This window comes from Hippoglossus hippoglossus, chromosome 15 (assembly GCF_009819705.1).
Source record: "Hippoglossus hippoglossus isolate fHipHip1 chromosome 15, fHipHip1.pri, whole genome shotgun sequence".
In the NCBI taxonomy this organism is placed as follows: domain Eukaryota; kingdom Metazoa; phylum Chordata; class Actinopteri; order Pleuronectiformes; family Pleuronectidae; genus Hippoglossus; species Hippoglossus hippoglossus.
This window is the reverse complement of record NC_047165.1, coordinates 2222876-2248799: the sequence shown is the minus strand read 5'-3', so window position 1 is coordinate 2248799 and position 25924 is coordinate 2222876. Positions and strand designations below refer to the sequence as shown.

Below are 25924 nucleotides of genomic sequence, written 5' to 3'. Positions count from 1 at the left end.
TCACCTGTTTCTCTGAATAGTAGAGTTCTATGAATGTTCTGCCAACAGTAAAAAAAGACGGTGGCACATTTTTGACAAATGATAAAAATCTGAAATGTTTTCTTCGCCAAAACTGACCGAACATATTATATTGAGTTTGATTTCCTATTTGTTGATTTCATGGTTTGAAAGTGATGCTCTTAGTGTGTGTGTGTGTGTGTGTGTGTGTGTGTGTGTGTGTGTGTGTGTGTGTGTGTGTGTGTGTGTGTGTGTGTGTGTGTGTGTGTGTGTGTGTGTGTGTGTTTGTGTTTTGTTTTGGCTCAGTTACCCTGGTGGCTGATCACCCTCATGGTCTTGGACCAGTAGCATCACAGACTGAGCATTTGAAGCCTCGTAAAAAATCCTCATTCACACAAAACAAAAATGAGAAGTGTAGTAAAATGACAGTTTGAAACAGGAAACTTTAATTTGAGGTTTTAGGACGTGTTTCACATTCCGTCCAGAAAACCCCAAACTGTGATTTGAGCAAGTTGTGTGATCAGAGCTTCTTGTGCGTGGCTGCTGCTGTATTCTTTTCCTGCAGCTCATTAGCAGCAGCGTGTTCCTCCCAGTTTGATAAACCTGATACACGAGCAGCTGGGTGGCAACGGCAGCTACATGTGCCAGCATGTGCTCTTCAGACACCCTCGGGTGAGCACATACACGACAAACAATGCCCCAGTGGCCATCTGAGACTCTGGGAGGTGGGCCGGGACAGACACCTGAGTCCTGGCTCCGCGAGGGCCTCTTCACGCCAGCTACTCCGCGGTCATCCTATCCTGTCGCTCGGCTGACGTCACGAGCCGGAAAAAAGAGGCACCGGGCCCTTTACTCTGATGACACAGTGATTGAACCTAACCCCGCGGCAGGGTGTGGGACATACACTCATTTATTCATGTGTAGGACAGGAACATGTGAGATCATCACATTCAGGAGCTGATGCCACCAAATGGAATCATTTTAAATAGAGGACACTGTCATTTGTTTCCATGGTATCACATCATTAATCCTTCAAATATTCACATAGTGTCCATTGATTCAGTGAAAGAAACACATGAGTCTGCATCTGTAGGATAACGGGACTTTCTTAAAGTCAGGGTCTGTCCACTTCCTGATGGCTGCACTTCACCTATAGAGGGCAGTCATGAGGAAGTCCACGAGGAATCGGAGTCGTTACCTCTCCAGCTTCGTGACTCCTCATCGTAGTGGGGAGGCCTCTAGGTGTCTTTATGCCAAGTTCACAATACTCTCAGAAGGGACAAAAATATAAAATAAGCCGGCACTTTATTGTGGAGCCCTGAAGAGAATAATCCGGCCTCATATGCTGCACCCTGAGCTAACACATCTGGAGAAACTGAATGGCTGCACAAAAAAAATAAACCTAAAACCTAATCCCACACGTTGAGTCAGACAGGGTGTGTACATGCACGGCATTATTACATGAGAGCACATACTGGGCGTCCATTGTCTCCATAGGGTGACCAGCTGTGGATCTGTGACACAGAAGGATGAGGAGTCTCTGGTCTTCTGCAGACGTCCTTTGTCCTGGCCCCGCTCATTAGGAGTGGGGACTGGCCCCCTGCTGTTTTGAGACCCCCACACACCCAACACACATGCACATACAACTACACATATGCACATATCACATTCTTTGAGCGCCATAACACCTCTGAAATCTGAAGGCCGTGACTGCTTCCCTTTGGTCCGGTGTCAGATGGTGCTGATGACGATGCTACACCTCCAGCTGGTTTCACAAGTTTGGGTCAATCGTCCTCCGTCAATCATTTTGTGTTTGCTTTTAAATAGTTTTGTTTGCTGGATGAATGAAATAAACTTATAACTGAATAAAGTAACTACTCACAGCAGCAGGTTGTCACCGGCAGCCTCCTCAGAATGAGAACCCCCCCCTCAGGTGCGTGCACACAGTTTACAGGAGTGAAGCAGAGGGAGGCTGTTGTAGCTTAGAGGTCGTTGCTCAGTGATTTCCAGTTGTGGGCTGACAGACACATCAGCTTGTTCCACATCAAACAGCTTATCTGAAGGGTTCAAGTTCTTCTGTTTCATCGCTTCATCTTCAAATGTCATCGCAGTTGCTGCAAAGGCAACTATTCCTCAGCTTTTATGTTTTTTTTAGGAATGGCCAAGGGAATAATTCATGAGTCTTAAAGGTTTTGAACGTTAATCTAAAAGTTTGTATATAAATTGGCCGAAATGGAATGTAAATACCCCACATGCGGTTGGAATATGTCAAAAATAGCTTCACCTTTAGGAAGTGAACCCAACTGAACCGGTTTGTGCTGTGACACGTGACCAAGGGTTCACCTTCCTGTTCACAGACACACACACCTTTATAAAATAAACAACCTATAGGTGTGTGTGTGTACTTGTACCTTTTGTGAGAACATTTTGAGCATACACCCTACAGAGTGAGGACATTTTGAGCATACACCCTACAGAGTGAGGACATTTTGAGCATACACCCTACAGAGTGAGGACATTTTAGGAAAGTGAGGACATTTTGGCCGCTCCTCACTTTTTCAATGGACTGTTTGAGGGTTAAGACTTGGTTTTAGGGTTAGGGTTAGGATTAGGATTAGGTTTAGGATTAGGTTTAGGTTTAGGATTAGGTTTAGGTTTAGGTTTAGGATTAGGTTTAGGATTAGGTTTAGGTTTAGGATTAGGTTTAGGTTTAGGATTAGGTTTAGGTTTAGGTTTAGGTTTAGGATTAGTGTGGCTCCTTTATTATGCCCACAATGAGTAAATTTACAATATTACAGCAGCAAGAGGCAAAAATAGGCCTCATTGAGTAATAAGTAACATGTGGTACTTAATTATAAGGAATATCAAAAATATAGAAAAATATGAATGTAATGAGACACAATATGTAGAGTGTAAAAACAAGAAGAATATGTGCAGTGTGAGAATACGATACATTTATATTGAAACTTTGGGTAAGGGGGGGGGGGGGGGGGGGGGGGGGGGTAAAACCAAAAAGGTTTAGTGAGGGGGAATTAGTCAAATCAGCTGAAAACACAAAATTTTAAATATGAATCACACCTCGTGATTAATAAAATGCTCATTAAATCCACAATCAAAAATAAAAATTACAAGTGTTCTGGTTCGTGTGCGTGTGTGCGTGTGCGTGTGCTCCACCTACACCGCTGAAAGACGTAGTCCTCCCCCTCTCGCCCCTCCCCCTCCTTCTCCCTCCACTCCTCCTCCTCCTCCTCCTCTTCCTCCGCCCCCTGCTCCTCCTCCTGCTCCTCCTCCTCCTCGGTGGCTTTCAGCGTCAGTCTCCTGCGCAGCGTGAACCCGGAGCCGCCGGAGACACGACGTCTCTCCGCCGGTCGAACGCGCGTCGCGTGGATGTATTGAGAGTTTTTCCGGGTGACGTCGTGTTGCCGGAGGGAAGCCGCGGCTCCTCGGAGGAGCAGAGAGGAGCACGCGAGGAGGAGAAACGCGCCAGTGAACTGTGAGTGATCCACCATTGCTCCTGCGAGTCTTCACCTCCACACGCACGCACACACACACACACACACACACACACACACACACACGAGTCTTTAACCTGATCCCTTAACGTACGCGTGTTGAAGAATACCGAGACTCAGCGACGCGTCCGGCGTCCGGCCGGTGAAGGTGACGAGCTGGGAAACACCAGGAAACCAGTGGTGGAGAAGTTCACCAGTAAGAATAGGATCAACAGGTCAGACTCAGCACTCAGTGGTTTCACTGGTTTGAAGTGTGAAGCTGCTTCTCTGTGTCTGTGTCTCTTTACAAAGTGAAGAACTGGGAGGTCCTGGACACTTCGCAGTCTGTGAGGTTTCCCCACATGTCTCTGTTTGTATTCCAGTTCAAACTGTTGTTTTATTATGAGACAGCTGAGTGATTACTGGGAATGTTGATTGTGTTATTAGCTGTGTAAATAAGTGTGATCACACCCTGGAGCCAAGTGTCCCCGAGGCCTGGGAGACAGGGACACACCAAAACAAACAAACCCTGCATGTTGCAGTTGAATGAGGCACCTGAGAGAAGCGTTCGGCTGTCGGACGTTTCCGTTAACTTGCATCTTCACCGCTGTCGAGACGGCAGGAGTTCGCTTCTCCCACTGTCCAGAACATGAAGCCAAAATATCCCGAAAGCCGCCATCTTGCAAGTTCGTAGCCAGCGTCTGCGCGGTAGCTATGGAGCCGCCGTAGTCGCGAGTCAGTCTCAGCTGACGATAATGATGTTTCACCACATTTTTCCCGCATTAAATACCTAATTTAAATCAAACTTACCAGAAAATTGCGCCGTGTCGACACTACCATCCAGAAAAGAACACAAAAATGACGACAAACACTAACAAACAAGCATGCCCGGGTCAGTAGGTGGCGATATACACCAACATCGACAATCAGTCAAATACCAAAGAAGAACACCGGGGTCCCAGTAATGGGCGGAGCAGACGCCGTTGAATCCAGATCATGTGGTGCGGTGATGATGCGTTAACATAGTGACACCGTTAGCGCGTGGACGAGAGACTTTATGAGTCAGGGTGTGATCAGCCCTGAAAAGCACCTGCACATGGCTGGGATGACTCACTGACCACAGAACATGATCTACTTGAACCAATGTGAAGCATCCACCATTAGTCTGCTCCTCCTCCTCCTCCTCCTCCCTGACGCCACATGTGCTCTGCATCAATCTGATAAAAGGTTTTAATCGCATGAGCAACATTTTCCAGAGTTCTCTGGGCAGATGTGCGTGTGTCAGCTCCTCAGCTATGTTTAGACGTTAAAGTCTAAACCACACTGTGGATCCGCTGCCTTCATCCGACTCGCTGGCGAATGAAAATGGGGCGAAATTCTGACCACACACGCAGTGAAAACCATGAGGAAAATGATAAGAAAATTAAGAAAAGCAACTTGATTTATGTCTAAATAGAGATGTGACCCAGTTCTCGTACCACTTATACCAAACCCTGGATATCTTATCTCAGTTTACTGTTTTGTTTGTCAGATTGTCGTCCATGACAACAGCTCTTACTGTCTTCCCATGACTCCTCAGATGTGGTTAATCTCTCATGCGACTCTGTATCTGCATGGTCACTAGCTTGTGATATAAGTTGAGTGTCACGCGTGTCTTGTGACGAGTGGCCTTTGAATAAAGGAAGTTAAAATGTGTATTTGCGCCTGTAGAGATGAGCTGTTTTTTAATTTGAGAGATCAAGGTGGTTTCTCTTTAGAGCGTCGAGCTGCCGCGGGGGAGATCGAGATGTTGGGTCTCGGCCAAATGGACGAGCAGAGAGACTCTCTCATCTCAAAGTCATTTTAACCATTCAGACGAACACTCATGCATAATTAGTCAGTGATTTCTCCACATACCGAGTCACATGCGTTCTCCTGCAGCTCGGGAACAGTCGGTCAACAACAACCTCTGCTTCACTGTGAAGGACACTGTGACCATCACAGGACGTGTGATTCACCTGTTGATTAGATCAAACCTGTGACCTTTCTACCGTCAGGACATTTCCTCTCTCTCCTCTGTGGGATGAGCAGAGATTTGTAATAACAGCCATCTACGTGGGGGGGGGGGGGGTTGCCAAATCATTTTCCTACAACAATTTAAGAGGCAGGTTGGCTTTTCATTAACTAATGTGTGTGTGTGTGTGTGACTTACTGGCGGCTTCTGTTACTGCTGAGAGACTCTAATCAGGTTTCTGACTCGTAACGAACATTCAATGTGTTACTCGTAAAATATTAATATTGCTTTTCCAAGGTGTTGATGGAAGCGTTCAGTAATTTCAGCTTCAGAGTCCTGGCTCCTCACCAGTCTTTGTTTCATGTCATGGATTTCAAGGTCGCTCATTTCAGCACCTCCCAAATGGGAGACCTGAAGATGCCCACGGGTGCTGCTAATTATGGGGACATTCCATCAGCGCTGCACTATAACCACGTTCTCATTGTTCGTGTTGACACAGAAATGTGCGCTTCCATGTGAAGGGAGAGACTGTCGCACATGCTCCAGTTTGAAATGACATCTCACAGCAGATCTCTTCTGATACGGGTACCAGCATCGGAAATGCCTCTGATACCGCAGAAATTACAGTGAGGAGTAATCTGTGCACCGATCAAGGTTTATTAATTTAATCCAGATAAAACCGCAATTTCCTTTTCCCCCCCAAAATCACTTCTTCTTAGCCGCTCCAAAACAGCAGTGGCGCTGTACTGCGACTAATATTCTAAGATTCGTCTGTGTTCCTTCTCAACCTTGACAGTCGTACTACATGACAGGGGACGTCCATAGTTTAATTCTCTGTATGTATTTGTTTTTTAAAAGGGGTTTAACCTGAGCCAGGGTATACAACGACTTCAGCAATCAATACTTCCACGGACTGGTAGTAGCATGAGGCTGTTGAAATATGGTACATACGTTTTTATTATTGTGAAGACAGTAGTATCGGTTTGGGACTCTATATCGACTGATGTGCAAAGTCCAGGTATCGGTCTTGGAAAGTGAAAGGTGGTGTCAGAACATCTCTAGTTTTATGTCTGTGGAGATTCTCCTTCGTCCAGGTCAGGGTGTATCGGACTTGGTTTAGTTTCTGGAAGAAGTTTCACCTCTAACGTGTGGGGTCGTTGGGGTCGTTGGGGTTACCTGAGAGGCTGGCCCCACCTGTGCTGTGCTGTTGGTTTCGTTGGAAGTCGTTTGCGGGTCGTTGTCTGAGGTGTGAATTGTAGTGAAACCTCCTGGGGAAGGAAGTCAAGACTGTTTTGCATGTGGCTGATGGGCAGTGTCTTCAACCTCCTTTTCTGTTCAGAGGTTGGTTTGGATGTGGATAATCACAGTCTGCAGTAATACAAGAAAAATTACATTTATTCCATTCCCAGTCAAACAGAAATATGCAGCAGCTGCTGGGCTCTGCTGTTCCCACCACCATTGGTTGTTTCTTTCTGTTTAGGGTGAATGAGAGTCCGACATCATCCACCTGCACTGTCCCTGTCTTTCCTCTGGCGTCAGCAAGGGAAACGGTCCACGACGACATTCAGCATAATTCAGTCCGGTTTCACCCGACGTCAGTGGGACACCAGACATGGCTCAGCTGGTGTTACTGGTGCTGTTGCTTTGAGCAGCTGGTTTAGGGCTGGTGAAAACCTCTCTTTCACTGATGTATAATAGTATGTTTAAAAAATGGGGACGTAATTTGTTGAAATAATTCGAAGTTGGCTGGATGAGAAGATTGAAACCAGTTTAATCTCTGTATTTTTTAAATAAAGTGAATCTTATAGCGCCAACTGGAATCAGGGGAAATCAATGTAACTGCAGTAACCCAGAAACTGAACAGCGCCACTGAGAAGGTGTTCTCCCCGAGCTCAGCGGTTGGTGGTCAATAAATGGTTCCACTGCACGTGCTAACTGCTCGGTGCACCGCAACGGCACATTTGCAGTTTGCGACACAAATGTTAAACGCAACATTGGACCGAGACTGCTGTGGAGACACATGTGACAGAGAACTGACAGTTCCTCTTGCTTCAGGCCTTGGGTGCAGAACCAGGCTGAACACGTCCTGGATCAGTTAAGCCCTGGACGCACAAGTATGAAACTGATATGGATTTTGTCTCCTGGACATCAAGCATACAGTATTTAATGTTGGGTTTTTTATAACGTGGCTCTAATTATCACTTCCCAGGCATCGATGTGTGAGGCAACATGACAGTTTATGTGCTAGATTGGCTGAACGTACCTTGATAATTATGAGAAACATTAGAGCCCGAAACTTTTTAACGTTCACCTTGTTTGAGCATTTCACAAAAATATCAGTATTGCTGTTTGTTTGTTTTTTTACTTTTATCTTACAAAATAAACTATGCAGAAAAGAATGCATTTATTATTACATTTTGCATTAGTAAATTGTTTATTTTATTAATTCAAGATCTATATATAAGGTTGTATTTCTTTTGGGTTTTTTTATATCGACCAATATATCTGTATCAGAAAGTTTTTATTCCCTAATATCAGCATCGGCAGCCGAAACTCCAAATTGATCAGATTGACTCTAAGTAAACTCGTACATTTGTTTTTCGCAGGCGGTAAAAAGGTACATTGGTTTGTCTCTGCAGCAGAAGTTTCTCAGCTTCCTGTGTTTGATGAGTGCACTTTCACAACTTAATGACCTGCATTTTATTTGATGCCCAAAGAGGAAACCGAAGTCAGGCCTCACTGTAGCACCTGTACTGTCAGTTGTATGATGAGATACTTAAATATTTAGATTACACAAAACAAAGTAGAAGTTACTCAGTGATCACGTATCACTCAGATCATCAACAGTTTGAAAATCACAAACAATGACTACGGGAGAATCTAGAATCCAAATGGGTGTTTGCCAATGTCTGAAGTAACGGCTGTTATTTATGTGCTTGGCTGCCACTGCTTTCCAAGATCCATTAAAACCGGCTTACAGGGATATAGTGCAGCATGTACACAACTAATCCATAATGTTGCAGCCATTTTACCGACATCAGCAGCTCCTGATTATGGTAAATACATGAGTTTTAATGTCTTTAATGCTTCGGGGGGGGGGGATAAGCTCACAAAGTATTGCCTATGATGACCAACACACACACACACACACACAGCCTTTATTGTAAGTGATACCGTACAAGTATTCAGCACACTGAGCAAAAGCAAGAAAAACCAGTCCTGTCTGACTCCACTCAGACAGGACTGGTTTTTCTTTCGAACTCGAGCATCTTATGAGGTTAAAGTGATTCATCTGTGGGATTTGACACAATCAATGGGATGATGTGTTAAATCAACATCTTCAGAAAGGTGTTCCTGCCAGACCTGTTCTGCAGCCGTCTTCCCTTCTCCCTTTGCTTCAGTGCCAGGTTGTTTTTTTTTCACCTCACAAGTGAAACGTGGGAGTTCGACCGAGGCCCCGCTCGGTTTAAACCCTTTGACATACAAATGCATACAGAGAATCGAAGCCATAGAACTTCTTTTAATATCTGGTCTGTCAGTGATAAGTGAAAAATATCACAAATGATTTAAATCTTCCTTGCAAATAGCTGGAACGAGAAGAAGTGACTTCCGGTAGAACTGGTGTGATCCATCTGACCAGGACTGGGATTGATTCGCTGTACTCTCTGTCTGCATTAGTTGTAATGCTGTTGTGCCACTCATTAGTCTGATTCAGTGTCCGGCAGTTGCTTTCCAGTACTTTGCCAGAATGAGTGGAAAGGAAAAGTGCTTGGTGTGTAGACGTGCTGTGGGAGGAGTAATTTGATGAAGGGGAAAATGAGCCATGGAGATATTAAACACAGTGTGACACGACTGTTTGGAACAAGACGTCGCTCCGAGCTACCTGGATTCAGATCAAGACCACATCTGAGACATTAAGCTCCAAATATTTACCTCGGAACAGACTTGATGAATAATTTAATCTTCCGCAGTTTACAGAATGTAACAGCAACAAGGCCTTTTCTACCGGGGGCACTTACAACAACCTGTAACTTAATGTGTGGCCTTTGTCTCAGGGTCTGATTTTTGTTTCCACTGTTTTCCGCCCACTTCAGAGACACGTTCCTGGGATTACATTTCAGCATGACTCAGGAGGGGGGGGGGGATTCTAACTAAATCCGGCGTCTGAGTACTGCAGGGAGAATGGAGTACAACAGCTCATCTGCCAACAACACAATTTAAAACACAGGATATGGAGCTTAGCACTGCCAGGAATTGAATCTCAAAGTGCTGGCGTTATTTCAATTATATCGTCCTGTGTGCTGTAGACTGCACGATGTCAAAGCGTGCTACCAGCTTAACCACACTCCCCAGCAATGATCAGGTACTTTTGGAATCAAAACTTCTCGTGTCGTGAGCGAGATGGCATGGCAAAACTTTATCTATGTATTATACCGCCAAGGGATTTGTGCCCCTGTCCTTTTGTTTTTGTGTTTTTTACTGATAGGATTTACTGATAGGATCTCCACAGAACTTGGTGGAGGGACGGCACATGCACCGGGAAAGATCTGATTAAGTTTGGGTGCGGCTCCAGTTGTTTTTTTATCACTTTCTTTATCATTGCAAGTGCATTTTTATGCATTTTCCAAGGAATGCAAATTTAGGAATATTTAGAGGACTGCTATCTAGGAGTGTGTGTCAGAAAATTCAAAATCATTTCCCTTTTGGTCAAACCACAAAAATAATTCAGTTTCCTGTTATATAACAACGAGAAGCAGCCACACAGAACCTGGAGGGATTGAGATAATGGCGCTTGCTGTGCGTTCCTCCTCTGTGTGAACTGCTTGGATGAGATAACACAGTCTCGTTGACGAGGCAGCAACAGGATGTGACTGTTTGGAGACAGAGGTCACAGATCAACGAGTTCGCCGCCTCGCATTGTCACGAGCACAACACAGCAAGAGAGGTGGTGGCAGGGAGTTTTATTGTTTAATGTGTTCTTTGGTTGAACACTTTTTATTTGGCAGAGGAACACGTTTACTCTCGTTTAGCAGATTGTGCACTACTGTCTGGACCCCTCCCTCTCTTCCTCATACCTTCTTCCTGCTCTCAGTTCCTCAGGATGTCTAACGTATTTATTTAGCCATTTATAGTTCATAATTCAGAAGTAATAACTTCACAGGAACCAATCAGATCTCCTCAACTTGTTCTTGCTTCATTGTATTTGCACGTGTTTGAGAATATACAGGCTGTGTCAGGCCCATCATTTTTAATTCTATTCTCTTTTAAAAGATATTTACAAGGGTGTCCGAGGCTCCAGCTTCATCGTGTGGAAATCATGCTGACTCTTTTTTATATATATATTTACTCATACACGCACTTCATGATTTATAACCTGATTATTTTTTTACATGATTTTGATCTTAGTTGAGACTAAGTGCAGTTCCACAGACATAAGCTGTGACAGACAGGAGCTGCAGCATATGAACACGTCAGTGTCCTGTTTAGAAATGTGGTCACGTGTGTGTCGCTCATTGTCTCGTGCATGAAGAAGTGTCGACAGCGAGCGGGGGGTGTGGCTGCATCTCTGCTCACTCTGTTGTCTGACAGGAAAAATTGGCTTTGAAATAAAGGCTTTGTTATTTTATTTATTATCACGAATACTAAGGCTGGGCAAAATAACAATAGCAATAATTCTCATCAATAGCAATATAACAAATCAACATGTCAATATTGATGTGTTAAGCATTGTGCAAACACATGATTGATCTACCTCCAGAGTTTAAAACCTCAACTTTCCCTCAGGAGCAAAAATCTGTCTTTAAATTATTTGTATTAACTTTTTTCTTCCTTTTATCATTTCTGGTTATATCTTCCAGCCTGAAGTAAAATTGAAGAAGGGCTGACAAAGGGTTTGGAAATGACTGTATGCAACTGCTTAATAATCAGCATTTATCAACGTCTTCATTTTGTAAACACTGTAATTAGGTGGTTGAGTGCCTCACTGCATTAGCTTGACTTGCATTAGTGTAAACCACACCATTGTGTTTGTTTGTTTGTGTGTGTGTGTGTGTGTTTGTGTGTCCTCCCTGACTCAGGCACACTTCCTGGTCTACCTCGCTTTCCCTTACAAGCCATTTGTATTAATTTTTTTTAAATACTTGGTGACTCCCTGCTGACCTTGTCTTTATTAATGTCTTTGCCTTCCTGTTATAACTCTTGTTAATAGTTTCACTCAAAGGCTGGATTATCATTTTGATCATTGCTCCAGCAAATATTACATCTTTTGACCATCTAACCCCGCCTCTAGCCACAGCTCTACCCAGTGTTACTTACCTGCTCACCACCAAACTGCAGACAGTTCAGGTTAGCTACTCACGGCACAATATGTTTGGGCTTACATTTGCCAGGTGGCCCAAAGCACAACTCGGAATGACCTGATAATGGAGGTTCATATCTGCTAGAGGTGTAAGTGGTCAACTGTTCCCGGGAACTGGTTAAAAGGTCATGTAGTGGTTCATAGTTAGTGTTTTATAAGTAACTTCAAACCAGAGCTTTGGAAAAACAGGAAAAAGGTGCTAGTTACTCGAGACCAGCCCCAGACGAGGAGATGGCTCTATGTTCAGCTACCACAGGAAAAGTGTTGCCAATAACGCAGGGCTTGATATCAGTGACAGGAATTCAGATCGTCTAAGTACCGCACAGCTGGTAATCTTACACACTTTAATCCCGCCAGTATAAAGCGTACGGTACATTGTGCAGCCTCAGTTATGTAAACAGTGCACTCGTTCATCACATCACACTGTGAATCATGTGTCAGGACTGGACGTGGTATGTGTTCTGCATTAATTGAGCGTTGGCAAAGACAGTGACGGCGTTTATCAGTTCAGTCCCACACGTAGATTGCATAGTGTGTGAGTGATGTGAAGCATGTGGCACGTATCTGTTGATAATGAAGAGTTCCATTCTAAATTAAGTAAGTGTGTGTGTGTGTGTGTGTGTGTGTGTGTGTGTGTGTGTGTGTGTGTGTGTGTGTGTGTGTGTGTGTGTGTGTGTGTGTGTGTGTGTGTGTGTGTGTGTGTGTGTGTGTGTGTGTGTGTGTGTGTGTGTGTACACGTTTCCTATTTAGGACCTTTTCCAGAATAAACACTGACCTTGTCTGGACCAGCAGACCTTGTGGAGACCAAAGCCTGAATCACTTCTGAGGTCCTGGTCGAGTTCAGGGGTAATATGTGAATTGTGGTTCGGGTTACGTATGAATTGGTGATGGTTAAGGTTTGGGTTAGGCTGTCAACAATGACGTCAATGCAAAGTGGCTGTGGCTGAGGGGTAGAGCTGTCGTCCTCCAACCAGAAGGTTGGCGGTTCAATCCTCAGTCTTTCCTATCTGCATGTCAAAGTGTCCTTGGGCAAGATACTGAACCCCTAAGTGACCCTTCATAGATGTTGAATGCACTAAATGTAAGTCGCTTTGGATAAAAGCGTCTGCCAAATGACATGTAATGTAATGATAATAAAAAAGTCCTTCAAAGCATAGCCACACAAACCTGTATGTGGATACTGGTTTTTGTTACCTCTCTAGGACCCTTTCCAGTATAAACACTGACCTTGAATTTGGCTAAGGTTCGGGGGAAAGGTTTCCGTTTGGCTGTCAACAATGAAAGGAAGTCTTGTGTCTAGCTTAAAAAACAGGACTCCCATTTTTAAAGGCCGGTGAAATCATCAGTCAAGCCCACGAGTCTCGCTCCAACACATGAAGTTGGACCTTTGGCCCTTTTTGAATACTGGTGACGGCCGTCGATGTTTGATGGGCAGGCTCCAGCTCAGGCAGCAGCTCTCTCGGCTGCAGCGCTCGGGCTATTTATGGTGCTCATCTTTCGCACCATGTCGCTATTAGGCCCACATTCCCTCGTGCCAAAATATCCTCCTATATATTTCTGACCCGGGTCAAGCTGTGCTCAAAAATAGCCCATTGGTAGCGTGTGTGAGTGTCTGTGTGTGTCTGTGTGTGTCTGTGTGTGTCTGTGTGTGTCTGTGTGTGTCTGTGTGTGTCTGTGTGTGGGTGTGTGTGTGTCTGTGTGTGGGTGTGTGTGGGTGTCTGTGTGTGTGTAACACATTCTAACACTTGTACGAATAGGCAGCTTTATTTGCATAGTATGACTCCTCGTTAAAAACTGCTTTGCGTAATGCATGAACATAAAGCAACTGAAAACAAAATGGAAAGGACTTCTAGAGGTATCACTGTACCGAGCAAAGTGCCGGTGAACCAGAATAGCTGAACCTCTTTTGTATTCCTGGGTGGTGGGGGGGGGGGCAGGCAGTAATCATTGATGGAAAACATTGATTTATTTGTGTCCTCAAAGATGCTTTTCTTTATGGTCCCATTTGTGAGAGAGATGTATGCAAAGGCTCTGAGAGCATCTCAAGCTGATTGCATTTTAGCATGGGATGGGCGACCTCTGTTTTTCCCCCCCCCCCCCTTCTGCTTCTCTCGGAGGACGTCACGTCGAACCCCACTGTGGAGTTTAAGAAGCAGAACATGAGCGAAGTACGTCAGGTTAAGTTGCGCTTCCCCCTTAATGTGGCTGATTAGAATCACTGTGTGTTTAGGGCCCGAGCACCGACAGTGCCAAGGCCCTTTGCTTTGCGTTGGATTATTCAGGCAAATGAATCTCGAAATCTTGAAAACTCACCGAACTTTATCGGGCCTGATGAAAATGTACGTATTCTGGAGTAATTCGAAATGGGCGTGGCAAAATGGCTCACTAGCGCCCCCTAAGACGCAGCAACTCCGTCTGGTTTAACGGAACCAATTTGACCCCTGGCACCAATTTGATTAACGCAACAGGAAAGTCTGCCATTTGGGATTTAGTGGCCATTTTGGCCGTTTTACACGTTGTGTATTTTAACAAACTCCTCCTCGAGCTTTCATCAGTTCAACTTCCAATTCGGTGAGGGTCATCTTGACTCCTTGGAGATTAAAGCTAACTCAAATCGTGAGCTTTCGTCACATGGTGGGACCGTGGAGTGGCGTAACATTTTCATGTATCACCATCAAAACACAAGGTTGTTGTATCTCGGACATACACGGTCCAATCAATTCCAAACTGGCCCGATGGCATCTACACAGAAATCATGACTTAAATTCACAGCGCCCCCTGGTGGCAACAGGAAATGTCAAACTTTGTCAGAAGGACCTCAAGACATTTAGTTTTTGTCGAACACCGTGTCAGTGGCGTGGCGTCAAATTTCAACGTGTCGCTGTGACACACGAAATTGCTGTAACTTCAGTGTACATTGTTCAACCTCCCTCAAACTACTTGTGTCTAAAAACAGCCCCCCCCCCCCCCCCCCTGAAGACATTGAAGATGAGCCTTCTTCCAAGACACACCCACAACTCCAGCTCGATCCTGCAGATCAAAGTCTAGGTCCTCAGCTGCACCCAGGCTTTCTACATGAACACTTCAATGGACTCAATAAGCAAAGACTTCCTTGTTGTCAGTTTGCTTTAATGTCCGAGATTCCTCTGATGTCTTAGACTTATGCAAAGATGAAAGATTCATACGATCTGAAGAGAAACAAGTGTTTCTGACCTGAACTGATCTATTAGTGACAGCGCCGCCTACTGCCAAAAGGAGGTAAGCCTTGTTTTACAATTTGAATTCGATTTACATTAAGTTGTCTTCACGTGTCAGGTCCCGAGATGGCAAGTGCTCGGGCCCGCACAGTGCAGCTTCAAAGCCCTAGTTTTAGTTGCATCATGTGGAGTGTGGCTGCGGGCTAAAAGCTTTTTTAAACCTTCTGTTTTCACCCGTCTGTTTCACTTTCCTTAGGGTGTTTTCTGACGTTTTCACCATTTTCCCAGGGGAATAAGTAATGGATCAGGATTGATATCTTGGGGGTGTATGTAATTTTGTGCGGCGTAATTGAATTTAAGGAGACCTTGGCTGAGGTATGCGCTCTACTAAGTGCCTTCCTAGTTGTGATGGAAACGGGGCAGCATGACTCATCTTTGATTAGCTCTGCCGGATCGAAGAGTCCGAGCAGTGGAATAAGGGATGAGGAGGTTTGAAAGGTACGGCGGCACAAGGCCGTTCAGGGATTTTTAAAAAGGAGGAATAAAATTCTAAACTCCACAGGTACCCGGTGCAGTTTGGTGAGAACGGGTGTGACGTGCTCATATTTTCAACTTCTTGTCAGAACCCTTGCTGCTGTGTTGTGAACAAATTGAAGGCTGATTGATTTCTGGGGAGCCCGTTAGTAATGTGGAGATAAATGTTTGAATGAGAGTGTGCATTATTCAGTGTCTATTTTTGTCATTTTTGCTTGAAACATGACTTGAATAATAAAGCGATTGTAAAACATATATCCAAAAACCTGGACAGGTTCCAACCTCCTCTGCTCCTCACCTGCCGCCGTCCAGTGTGACTCACTCCGTGGTTTCCTGCCGTGTCAGCAGAGCATAGCTGCGAGGAAAACTAGAGTTTGAACCATTTCCCAAATATCTTACCCACACTTGTTAAAACTTGTTTCCTGGTGGAAGAGCCTGCAGAGAGATGGTTTAATGTTTAACCAAAATTCCTCTCGCTCATATCTTTCCATTGTGCTCCGTGCACCGTTCAAACATTTCAGTCAAACTACAAGAGTGTTTCTTGTGCTTTTTTTTATCATCCTTCTTCCCCCTCTGTCTGTGAGGCGTTGAACTTTGTCCAGGGGAGCTGCTGTGGCTTCGGTGTTGGACACTTGTCTGCTTCGCTGCCTCCTTATCGGCTGTCACACAGGAGAGGTAATCAGCAACATGAGCCTGGGTCCGTCCTGGTGACCTGTTTCCCACTAGTGTCTCTGGGAAGGTGTTATTGCAGCAGTGTGCGCTAACGTGCTAAACTCGGTTACTTTGTTATTGTAAATAGCTTTGAGCTGCTTTTCTCGTAGGAAAGAAAGGTGCTATAGAAATAGCTTTATTGATCTTTTTATTTGAACTTACCTCAAACTCCACACGGAGCTTTGAGTGGTGAGCAGGTAAAGATTCACCTTTACACTTTTGAGGTCTTATGTAATGACCGACTGATTGTGCTTGTTGTACATTTAGTTGTGTTCTGTGCCTCGAACGCAACTCGACCTTGACCCTGAATATTCTTTCCACTTCTTTTCAGCATAGAGGTACAATAAGTAAAAACTGCTGTAATGTACGGAGAGCATTTAAATTTGTATTATTTACTTTTTTATTTAATACCTGCAAACCAAGAGTAAAGTCCAGACTACACGGGGCATCCTCCGATCAGAGTCTGTATTCAGAAACACAGAGACGTCACTGTGTTAACTGACTCCTCTGCTCTGCTCCGCTCTTTTATCTGGAAGTGAAGGTTTCAGACAGTTTGTTTACACACTGTGAAAAGTGATATGCCTCATTATCTGCTCCTTCTTCATATCTAACCAGTTGGTTAATGATTAATGAAACTCAGTTGTGTGTTTTAGAGGGAACTTTCCACACCAGGGTCTTTGGTAAGATCCTATTCTGCTGTTATTTCCTTTTATTTTCTAATTTGTGATGTTTTAGCTACTCTGATTTATTATTATTGTTTATCAGGTGTCTACATCACAAACTTGGTGGTGCAGTGACATCAGAAAGGTTTACGGCATCGAAAAACAACACCAAATCCAATGAGCCCTGAGAGACGGCAAGAACAAGGACTGTACTGTAAATACACAAAAGGAATATGCAAATTTGGTTTACAATATTTACCTTGGATTGGAATTTGCCAGCATGATATTTGGCCTCCGGTTCGGAGCCGGTGTTTAATCTCAGACTAGTTCATCTTGTTCCTCAGCCGGTGAAGCCAAGATACTGATGTCCCCACTTCCGGGTGTAAATCTTGTAGAAACACGACGTTGTCTGCTCGTGTGCTGATTATTTTCCTGATCGATTGTAGAGATGAAACGATGTGAACGTTTTGTATCACGATTGCATCTTGGAGATTTGCTGATTTTGGATGATGATCACGGTAGTTGCAGTAATTGTAGATTAAGCGGTAGAAATAACCATCAGGAATTTTAAGTTTACATTGGTTATTAATTAGCTGTGATGTAAATGATGCATCTGTGTTGTTTTTCACATCACGCTTGATCGTGTCAGTCAGCGCTAATCAATGACTGATGACAGGACAAGCTGTCAATCACTGAGTCTAATTGTGAGAGCAGTTGGTAACGCGCTCTTCCTCCTGTTCATCAGTAAACTGGCACTTCCTCTTCTTTCTCCTTTTTTTTTTTAGTTCACGTTTGTTCGATTTGAAAAGAACAGGAAGTGGTTAAAGCTTTTGTGTTTCCCGGCAGCCGTTGACACACTGGTTGTTCTGTCTGTTCTCAGGTTCAACCCTCCTCCGCTCCGCCACGCCTTCCCTTCTTTCCCTTTCCTCACCGCCTCCTGTTCCCCAGAGGGCAGAGCTAAGTATGGGGTAAAAGAGCCGAGAGGAGACGCAGAGACGAGACAAGCTGAGGAGGCACCGCTCACCTGCACAGGTAACGTCCTGCTGTGTGACCTCAAACCTCCAGAAACCCCCAAAACCACCTTTTAACCCTCATGAAGGCTTTTGAAATTGTGAGGACCGGCAGAATTTCCTCGTCCACTGTCCGCTGTCAAAATAATACTAATAATCTTTCCATAGATGCCTTTTAAAGGGAAGGACAACAATGGGTTAGAACCTAAATTTGTCCTCATAACTATAGAAAGACACACACACTGTCCTTAAACCTGCCGCTGCTCTTATTTCCTCCCTCCCCTCCCCTCCCCCACCCAGGTGAGACGCCGCCTCACTGAACATTTTATCAGGTGGAAACCACGATGTTCAAACACAGCCTGGCATTGTCCTGTCAGATCTAATCAATGCACCACACCCCTGCTGTTTGTGCTGAGCTGAGACTCTGCAAACAGCATCAAAGTCCATCTGGCCGACTGTTGTGGAAAGATCCAACCTGCACCAACCGTGAACTGTAAAAAATGATCTATGTTTTAAGAGCCTAACGACAGTAGGGAGCGTCACAAAGGGTCTAAGGGTTTAATTATTATTTAGAAATGAAGAACGTTCACCTTTGTGTGAACGTTTTGCCACCACTTTTATTATGACTGACTTATGGTGCAATAATAAAACCCAAACTAGCTCAATATTCACCTAAAATTGCCACAGAAAATTATTGAAAATGTGCAGAAGTCTTTTTTTGGCCAAGTTACAAGTTTCAGTCCTTGAAAAATCAGAAATGAAAGCCTCATTGAGCAACACAGGAATCAGCTCCTGTGTTGCTCTGTTCCTCACAGATAAGTATTGTAGTGATGTGTTACGTGTTTAAATTTCACTTGTGCAGACACACAGACACACAAAGTGACATCGGACACACTTGTGTACTCAGACTGGGTAAAAACTACAGAACTTGGTGTTTGTGAAACAGAAATGATGAACGTGTTTATTTGCATATAGGGCAGGGGGGGGGGGGGGGGGGGTGAGATCTGATCTCGAGACGCATGTGGGGCCACATGTTGATACCAGGTGTGTACAGGGCCTAGGTCTTTTTTGATTGCTTTGACCGAGAGACCCCTACTGGCTGAAGTTATGTATTTAATTGTACATTACGTCCCAAAACACTTTTGAGCTATTTCCAGACCCTTTTTTATCTCAAGCGTGAATTTGGACACGCTCTTTATGCTCCATGTTGCTTTGATCCACGTCATATTGCAAAAAACCTGCTCCATTCGTTGGCATTAGAACAGGAATGTGACTTCACTAGTTTTCCAATCCTTGAATTTATCACCGTCCATGTAGAACAGGGTGAGGCGCTCTCGTAGCTGAGCCACAGCCTCGTTACAACATCACAGCCCAGTCAGGCGCCTTCTCTCCGGCTGCAGGTGGTCGGGCTGCAGCAGGTAGGTGTATGTTTAGCCTCAGACCTCTGATGGTTAATTACACGTCTGGATGCTGCGGTCTTGTCAACGTGATGTTAAGCTCTCTCTCCCCCCCCCCCTAACTCATTTCCCAGAAGTCATCTTGTTTGTATGGCAATACAGGAAAGCTTCATTATCCATGTGCAACAGAGAAAGAAAGAAAAGAGGGGAGGGGGTTAAAGAGGTAGAGCAATGTCGTGGCTTGTCCCCGTTTGTAATACAACACTAAACTGTCAGGATTATGTATCATCATCATCATCATCATCATCATCCTCTGTTGCTGTCACTGAGAGACAGGAGTAAAGAGCAGCGAGGAGAAGGATAGAGGACGACAGCTGGAGGAGGAGGAGAGGGGGAGGAGGTGGGGTAAACACGGGGAGAGGGAGCAAACAGGAGTGCAGCGGTGCAGAGATGTTGCTAGGAGGCTGAGAGGAACATGATACAGAGGCAGGAAGGATACAGGCAGTTGTGGAGGAGGGAAAACCAGCTGAGTTTATCCAGTTTAACTTCTCAGATAGAGTTGGTTTTAAATTAGACTACATTGAACATGGTGTTTTTTATTATATTATGTATTTGTGTGTGTGTGTGTGTGTGTGTGTGTGTGTGTGCGTGTGCGTGCGCACCATCTTCCACATCATCTCTTTCATCATGCTATCTTTCATTTCCCCTATATCAGTATCTCTCTCTCTCTCTCTTTGCTTCATGATACAAATCACAGTGAAATCAATCAGTTGGGCCACAGCCACAAGGGTTAGTCGATTAATACATCAGCTGTTCAACGCTGTAGTTCATCAATAACCTAAAGAGAACTGCAGGAGTCCCAGCAGACGTTGTGGCCGCCTCGCTGGCACAACAAGGAGGAAGAGGAGTGAGAGGCCCCAGTAAGTGGAGGGAAGGGTAGAAGGAGGGTAAGAGGGGGGGGGAAGACAGACATGAGAGACGGCAGAGAGAAAGTCATCAGCAGGGATGTGTGATTCTGCCAAAGCAGAAACCCGAGGTGGACTCCGACCTCCTGAAAGACTGTATTGTCTGTGTGATCCCAGTACTCACAGGGATTAAAGTTCTCAGTTGCTGTTGCAGATTTCTGTCAGTTGGCTTCCAGAGAGGCTGAGGTTCGAGATCAGGGAGTTTCTGACGAGTAGCAAAGAGAAGGGAGTGAGACCCATGAGCCCGGCAGGAGTATGGAACCGGCAGATGTAAATTTGAGGCTATTTCACAGGTAAACAGAAAGTTAATTACCCACACTGGCAAATATGAATATAGCGTGTACAGATACTATCGCGTGTCTTTGAGTTATATTAATATTTCTTTGCTGTAGCGCAACAACAGGTTTGTTTGCCTCTTCCACTCACACCGACGATTCCATGCTTGCGGCCCCTCTGCTCACCGTAACGCTCGGCCATGTTTGCACCTGTTATCATTTGCGCAATTATTTGTAAGTACATCAACCGCAAAAACGCCCACCAACCAAACGTGCAATCGGTTATACAGCACACGCAATTTAGCACATTTTATCTGGGATCTTCGTAGATCAGGCGCGTTGTTAGGAAGTGCAAATGATTAACATAAGAGTTTCCAGTAACTGTTTCAGAAAGCAGGCGGTTTTACAGGCTAATCTTACAACACCCCCCCCCCCCCCCCCCCCCCCCTGTTGAATGTTTTTATTTCGGGTTGGATACTAGTATGATTGTTTTATTGTGTTTAGTTTGCACTGAATCCAGATCTAACACTTTATGTGAACATGCTTCTTCTAGATTTTTAAACCTGCCTGTTCTGTCAGTACACACACACACACACACTGACACACACACACACACACACACACACACACACACACACACACACACACACACACACACACACACACACACACTGACTGGTGTTGGTTGACGATCTGAAGAATGTGCAGAGAGGTTTTCTGACTGACTGCGACAGAGGGGTTAACAGAAATCACAGAGCCGGACGACTCGGTGGGACAGTGGTGCAGCGACAACTAATAAAAACAGATCTTCTACCCGACACGTGGTTAGAGGCAGTTCCACAGATTTATGCCCTGTTGGCAGCACCCCCCCCCCCCCCCCCCCCTTCTTAACTGCTGCAGCTCTTGCATCATATCTGAGCACTAACCCCTGATAGGATTGCAGAACATAAGAATGCATTGAATGGAGGTTGGATACGGACCCAAAAGGACTTAACCGATCAGTCAGGAGCTCCGATATTTCTTGCAGGGATGGAACATTACATCCCATCCTGTTCTGTTTCCTTTACCTGCTGAGTAGTCGGTTCTTGGGATGTAGTGCTGTGGCTGAACTTGACCCTTGACCTCTCTGTTCAGAGCAGCAGGCAAAGTGTCTTCACAGGAATCGGTGAAGACACCGGAAGACAAATGCCTCTAGGTGGGACTTTCTTTTCAGCAACATGCCAGTGAGCGGGAACTGTGTGTGAGTGTGTGTGTGTCTGTGTGTGTGTGTGTGTGTGTGTGTGCATCAAGGTTGCGTCAGGGAATTGTTGCTTCACAAAAGGTTTCACAACTCTTCTTCTCCTGTGTATTATTCTGCGCGCTGTCCTGCTCTACTTCCGACTTATTCCAGTTCGACAATACAATTAACAGGAAATCCCAAAGGACGTGTTCAGTGTCAGTCAGGTCACTTTGCCTAAATCTGCCTGTTGGAATCTTGTAGAAATTGTCCATGTTATTCACAGTGAGTTTCTGTCCCTAACCTTTCTCCTGTTGTGTGTCTGCCCAGGTGGGTGCAGGACACTGTCATGGCGGTGCAGCGGAGGAGGCTGAAGCTCGTGGTGACGGTGATGATGATCAACCTCTTCATTTTCATCCTCATTTTCCGACAAAGCGGTCAGGACAAGAACGGGCTCCACAAGGTGCGGATGCCCTCCGGGCCCTTCTGGAGCAAGCTGGCTCCCGTCCCGGCGTACTGGAACCGCCAGCAGCAGATCCTGGACTTCCAGAACAATCCCATCCTGGCGTCTAACTACAACGCCTCGGAGCTGCCCGATTGGCTCACTGAGACCAGTCTCTCCACTGAACCCTGCCAGCAGAATGTCAGGGTTACCACTCAGGTGAAAGACTACAACTCCCTCCCGGACCGCTTCAAGGACTTCCTGCTCTACATGCACTGTCGCTCCTACCCGCTGATGGTGGACCAGCCTCATATCTGTGAGGAGCCGCCATTCCTGCTCCTAGCTATTAAATCCCAGGTATCGCACTTTGACCGCCGCCAGGCTATCCGTCAATCCTGGGGACGGGCAGGCGTCGTGGCCAATCAGACGGTGGCTATTGTCTTCCTTCTTGGCAACGCCACAGTCTGGGACCACCACCCAGATCTATCCGGCAGCCTGCGGGACGAGAGCAACCGCCACCAGGACATCATCCAGTGGGATTACCGGGATTCGTTCTTTAATTTAACTGTCAAAGAAGTTCTGTTCCTGGAATGGATCCAGACCCGCTGCCCGATGGCTCGCTTCATCTTCAAAGGGGACGACGACGTCTTTGTCAACACCTACCGCATCCTGGATTTCCTCAAGGGCCTCTCGGAGCCCAAAGCCAGGGACCTGTTTGTGGGGGATGTGATCACTGAGGCGGGGCCACACAGAGACAAGAAGGTCAAATACTTCATCCCAGAGAGCATGTACATTGGGAAGTATCCCCCGTACGCAGGAGGAGGCGGGTACCTTTACTCCGGGGACGTGGCTGCCCGGCTGCACCTGGTGTCGCACCGGGTTCCGCTCTACCCAATAGACGATGTCTACACGGGCATGTGTCTTAAAAAAATAGGGCTGGGCCCCGAGAAGCACAAAGGCTTCAGGACCTTTGACATAGAAGAGAAGTACAGGGCGAACCCCTGTGCCTATAAGAGTTTAATCCTTGTTCACCCAAGGACGCCGCAGCAGATGATCCAGATCTGGACCTGGCTCAGTAGCCCGGACCTGAACTGCCAGTGACCTCCGTTTGGGACCCACGGAAAGGCCCCGGAGAAGAAGACATTTTGAGGTTGTTCCCAAAACGTCCAAGTGATAAATATTTGATCTTGAACAGGGTCACGGACTAAAAGTTGGCAGCTTTAAGTGAAGATATTATTCTAATGGTCTTTGGAGCCTCGGCCCGGTGCAGTCGATGCCTCGCACGTCTGAAAACGAGGACGGATGTATTGTTGACTCCGTTTCTCAAAACGACCACCATAGTATTTTGGCTTGATGTCGAACTTCCTGCTTTACCGTGTCAAACGAGCTTTACCCCAAAGCGACCGTGTCTGTCTTTGCGTGCACATATTTATATTTCACAACTATTTATATGGCCTTTAAAATGCTTTAACACTGTGTCGGCTCCACGACGGAGCGTCTCAATGCTGTATTATATAAATATGGAGAATGAAACCCGGGATGTGTCCACCTGGGATTCTCTGTTCTCTGTTCAGGGTGAGAAATCTGAAAAATGTGTGTCTGAAAAGAGCGAGAGGTAAAAACCAATGGTTCCCATGCGCGGCCGTTTATTGCTGCGAGCTTTAAAGGGGCTTCCTGGTGAACACATCCTGGTAATTGTTGCTGGAGGCTTAGTTTGTGCTGCTATTCCCATCCACACTCCCTGAAGTATTTACTTGTGACTTGTCCCACTAAAAAAAAACCATTCTCTCTCTTTTATTCTCTGTTTGCTAATTTACAAAACATTCAGTTTCTCAAAGACCTTCTCTCTGATTCCTCTAAATGGTGCTCGCTCTCTTCGCTCTTTTTTCTTTCTTTTTTTTAAAGATGTATAGTGTGAAAAGTTCAAATCCTTCCATCGTTTGGAAAAGGTGGAGTTTGGTGGAGGGAACACACGTGTTTTCAGGAAATGAGGGGATAGGAGTCCAGCACTGTGCAGCTCAGCAGGTCTGGGCTTGGCTTGACGTGGATGGAGAAATCTAAATGCTGTTTAACTCTGCTTCAGGCTCTCACTTTACACAAAATGAAAAAACAGACCAAAAAAAAAAAGAAAAATGACTCTTTTTAAACCCAAAGTGCATTTTCAGTGAGATGTAAAAACATTTCTGTCTGGACTTGTGTTGAATGTTGTTGAATGTTGAGACGTCAGAGAGTGAAAAAATGTTGTAAACATCATATCGAAGCTACGAGACACTTTCATTACTCGACATATTGGCACTGATCCTTTTAAAGGCTTCATCTCATAAGTTTGTGTCAAATTCCTGTTTTGGAGGAAACGATCTTTACTCCTCATGTGAGGATGCGACCGATTACACCCTTTTTAAAAAGTTTAATCATGAGAAACTCACTGATTTGTTCGACCTTCTCTCCAGGAACCTGTTTTGTTGGAATGAACGTTGTATTTGAATGTCACCGCTCGGATCCCCGATGTTTGTCGTCACCACACTCGCTGTCTTCTACTCCCTCCAGGAGAATCATGTCATGTTCCTCTTACAGACACTCGACACACAGATGCACCTTTTGTGATGATTCACGTCTCCGAGGGCTCAGCGACCACGGAGGAGGAGGAGAGGCTCTTTCTGAATGTCCGTCTTTACGCAGGTTGAAGCTCTGATTCTCTTCAGGATGTCAACACTTAACATAAGTGGCATAAATGTTGGTTTGAGTCTCGTGTTCAGATGGAACCTGGTTGTTAAAACGTGAGAGAGAGAGAGAGAGAGAGAGAGATGCTGTGGACTCACGCCCTCTGTTAGAGCTCCCCCTGCTGGTTAAAGCCTCCTACACTGGCAACTCCTTGATTCAAAGACTGTAATACAACACCTAATTTATTGTGTCCTGTTTGTGTGACCATTTGTTGTGTGGTTACCTGTGTTGGTGTGAGAGTTGAGAGACAAATGTAAATTATGACAATCACAGTGTTGCTCTGAAAGGTTTTGTTTTTATACGTGTTTTTTCTGCGGTAACCAACTTACTAGACACTATTTTTGCTTTGGGTGGAAATCTGTTGTCTCCATGTAGGATAAAACAAACACTGAAAAAAAAAAAGGAGACTCAAAAAGAGCCAGGAAACCGAGTGGAGCTCGTTCATTTACTCCAATTAAAAATCCATCTGTCGCATGTTTGCTCGTCATCGCTGCAGTTTCTCATTTACCAACAGTGGGTGACATTAAATCCTCGCTGTCCACAGTTTTTAGCTACTTGAAATGTTTACATGTTATTAAAAGTCCTCATTTATTTTTATAATTTCTACTTCTGTCCGATGATTGGCTGTTTGTGTGTTTTTTTTCATTTCTCCCGGCAGGTATGAAACGTCTTTGTGGTTTTTACTGTCGGGTGTTTTTTTCTTTTCTCGTCTCTATAAAACACCCGTGTGTGTTTTGACCGTCAGTGTTTCTCTGGTCTCGTTTCCCAGGATGTGTCGTTCTCAGCGGGTACAGAAACAAAAACAATGTGTACATCGACAAGACAAGGCAAAAATATACAGTAAATATGAAAAGACAATAAAAATTGACTCGGGGGAGAAAACGATCCAGTTAAAATGAAACAATTTCAAGAGTAATAATGTGATAAAGATACAGACTGAATGTTCAGGAACCTT

The 25924-nt window shown here is 45.1% G+C and overlaps 1 protein-coding gene and 1 long non-coding RNA gene across 2 annotated transcripts; one reads left to right on the top strand and one right to left on the bottom strand.

Moving 5' to 3' along the window:
• The first annotated feature begins 3304 nt into the window (after positions 1 to 3304).
• b3gnt2b (UDP-GlcNAc:betaGal beta-1,3-N-acetylglucosaminyltransferase 2b) lies at positions 3305 to 24391 on the top strand. The gene is made up of 4 exons (XM_034608692.1): positions 3305 to 3490; positions 17824 to 17975; positions 22137 to 23385; positions 23417 to 24391. The coding sequence occupies exon 3, from the start codon at positions 22156 to 22158 to the stop codon at positions 23347 to 23349; it is 1194 nt and encodes a 397-aa protein (XP_034464583.1). The 5' UTR covers positions 3305 to 3490; positions 17824 to 17975; positions 22137 to 22155; the 3' UTR covers positions 23350 to 23385; positions 23417 to 24391.
• On the bottom strand, positions 8840 to 24816 carry LOC117775493. The gene is made up of 3 exons (XR_004616276.1): positions 24675 to 24816; positions 19050 to 19052; positions 8840 to 8849 (listed from the first exon to the last, which is right to left on the bottom strand). It is a non-coding gene; the product is annotated as an uncharacterized LOC117775493 (long non-coding RNA).
• Positions 24817 to 25924: the final 1108 nt, after the last annotated feature.

What these genes read in the sequence shown, in the direction of transcription:
- b3gnt2b (XM_034608692.1), top strand. Translation starts at nt 22,156, where the DNA reads ATGGCGGTGCAGCGGAGGAGGCTGAAGCTCGTGGTGACGGTGATGATG.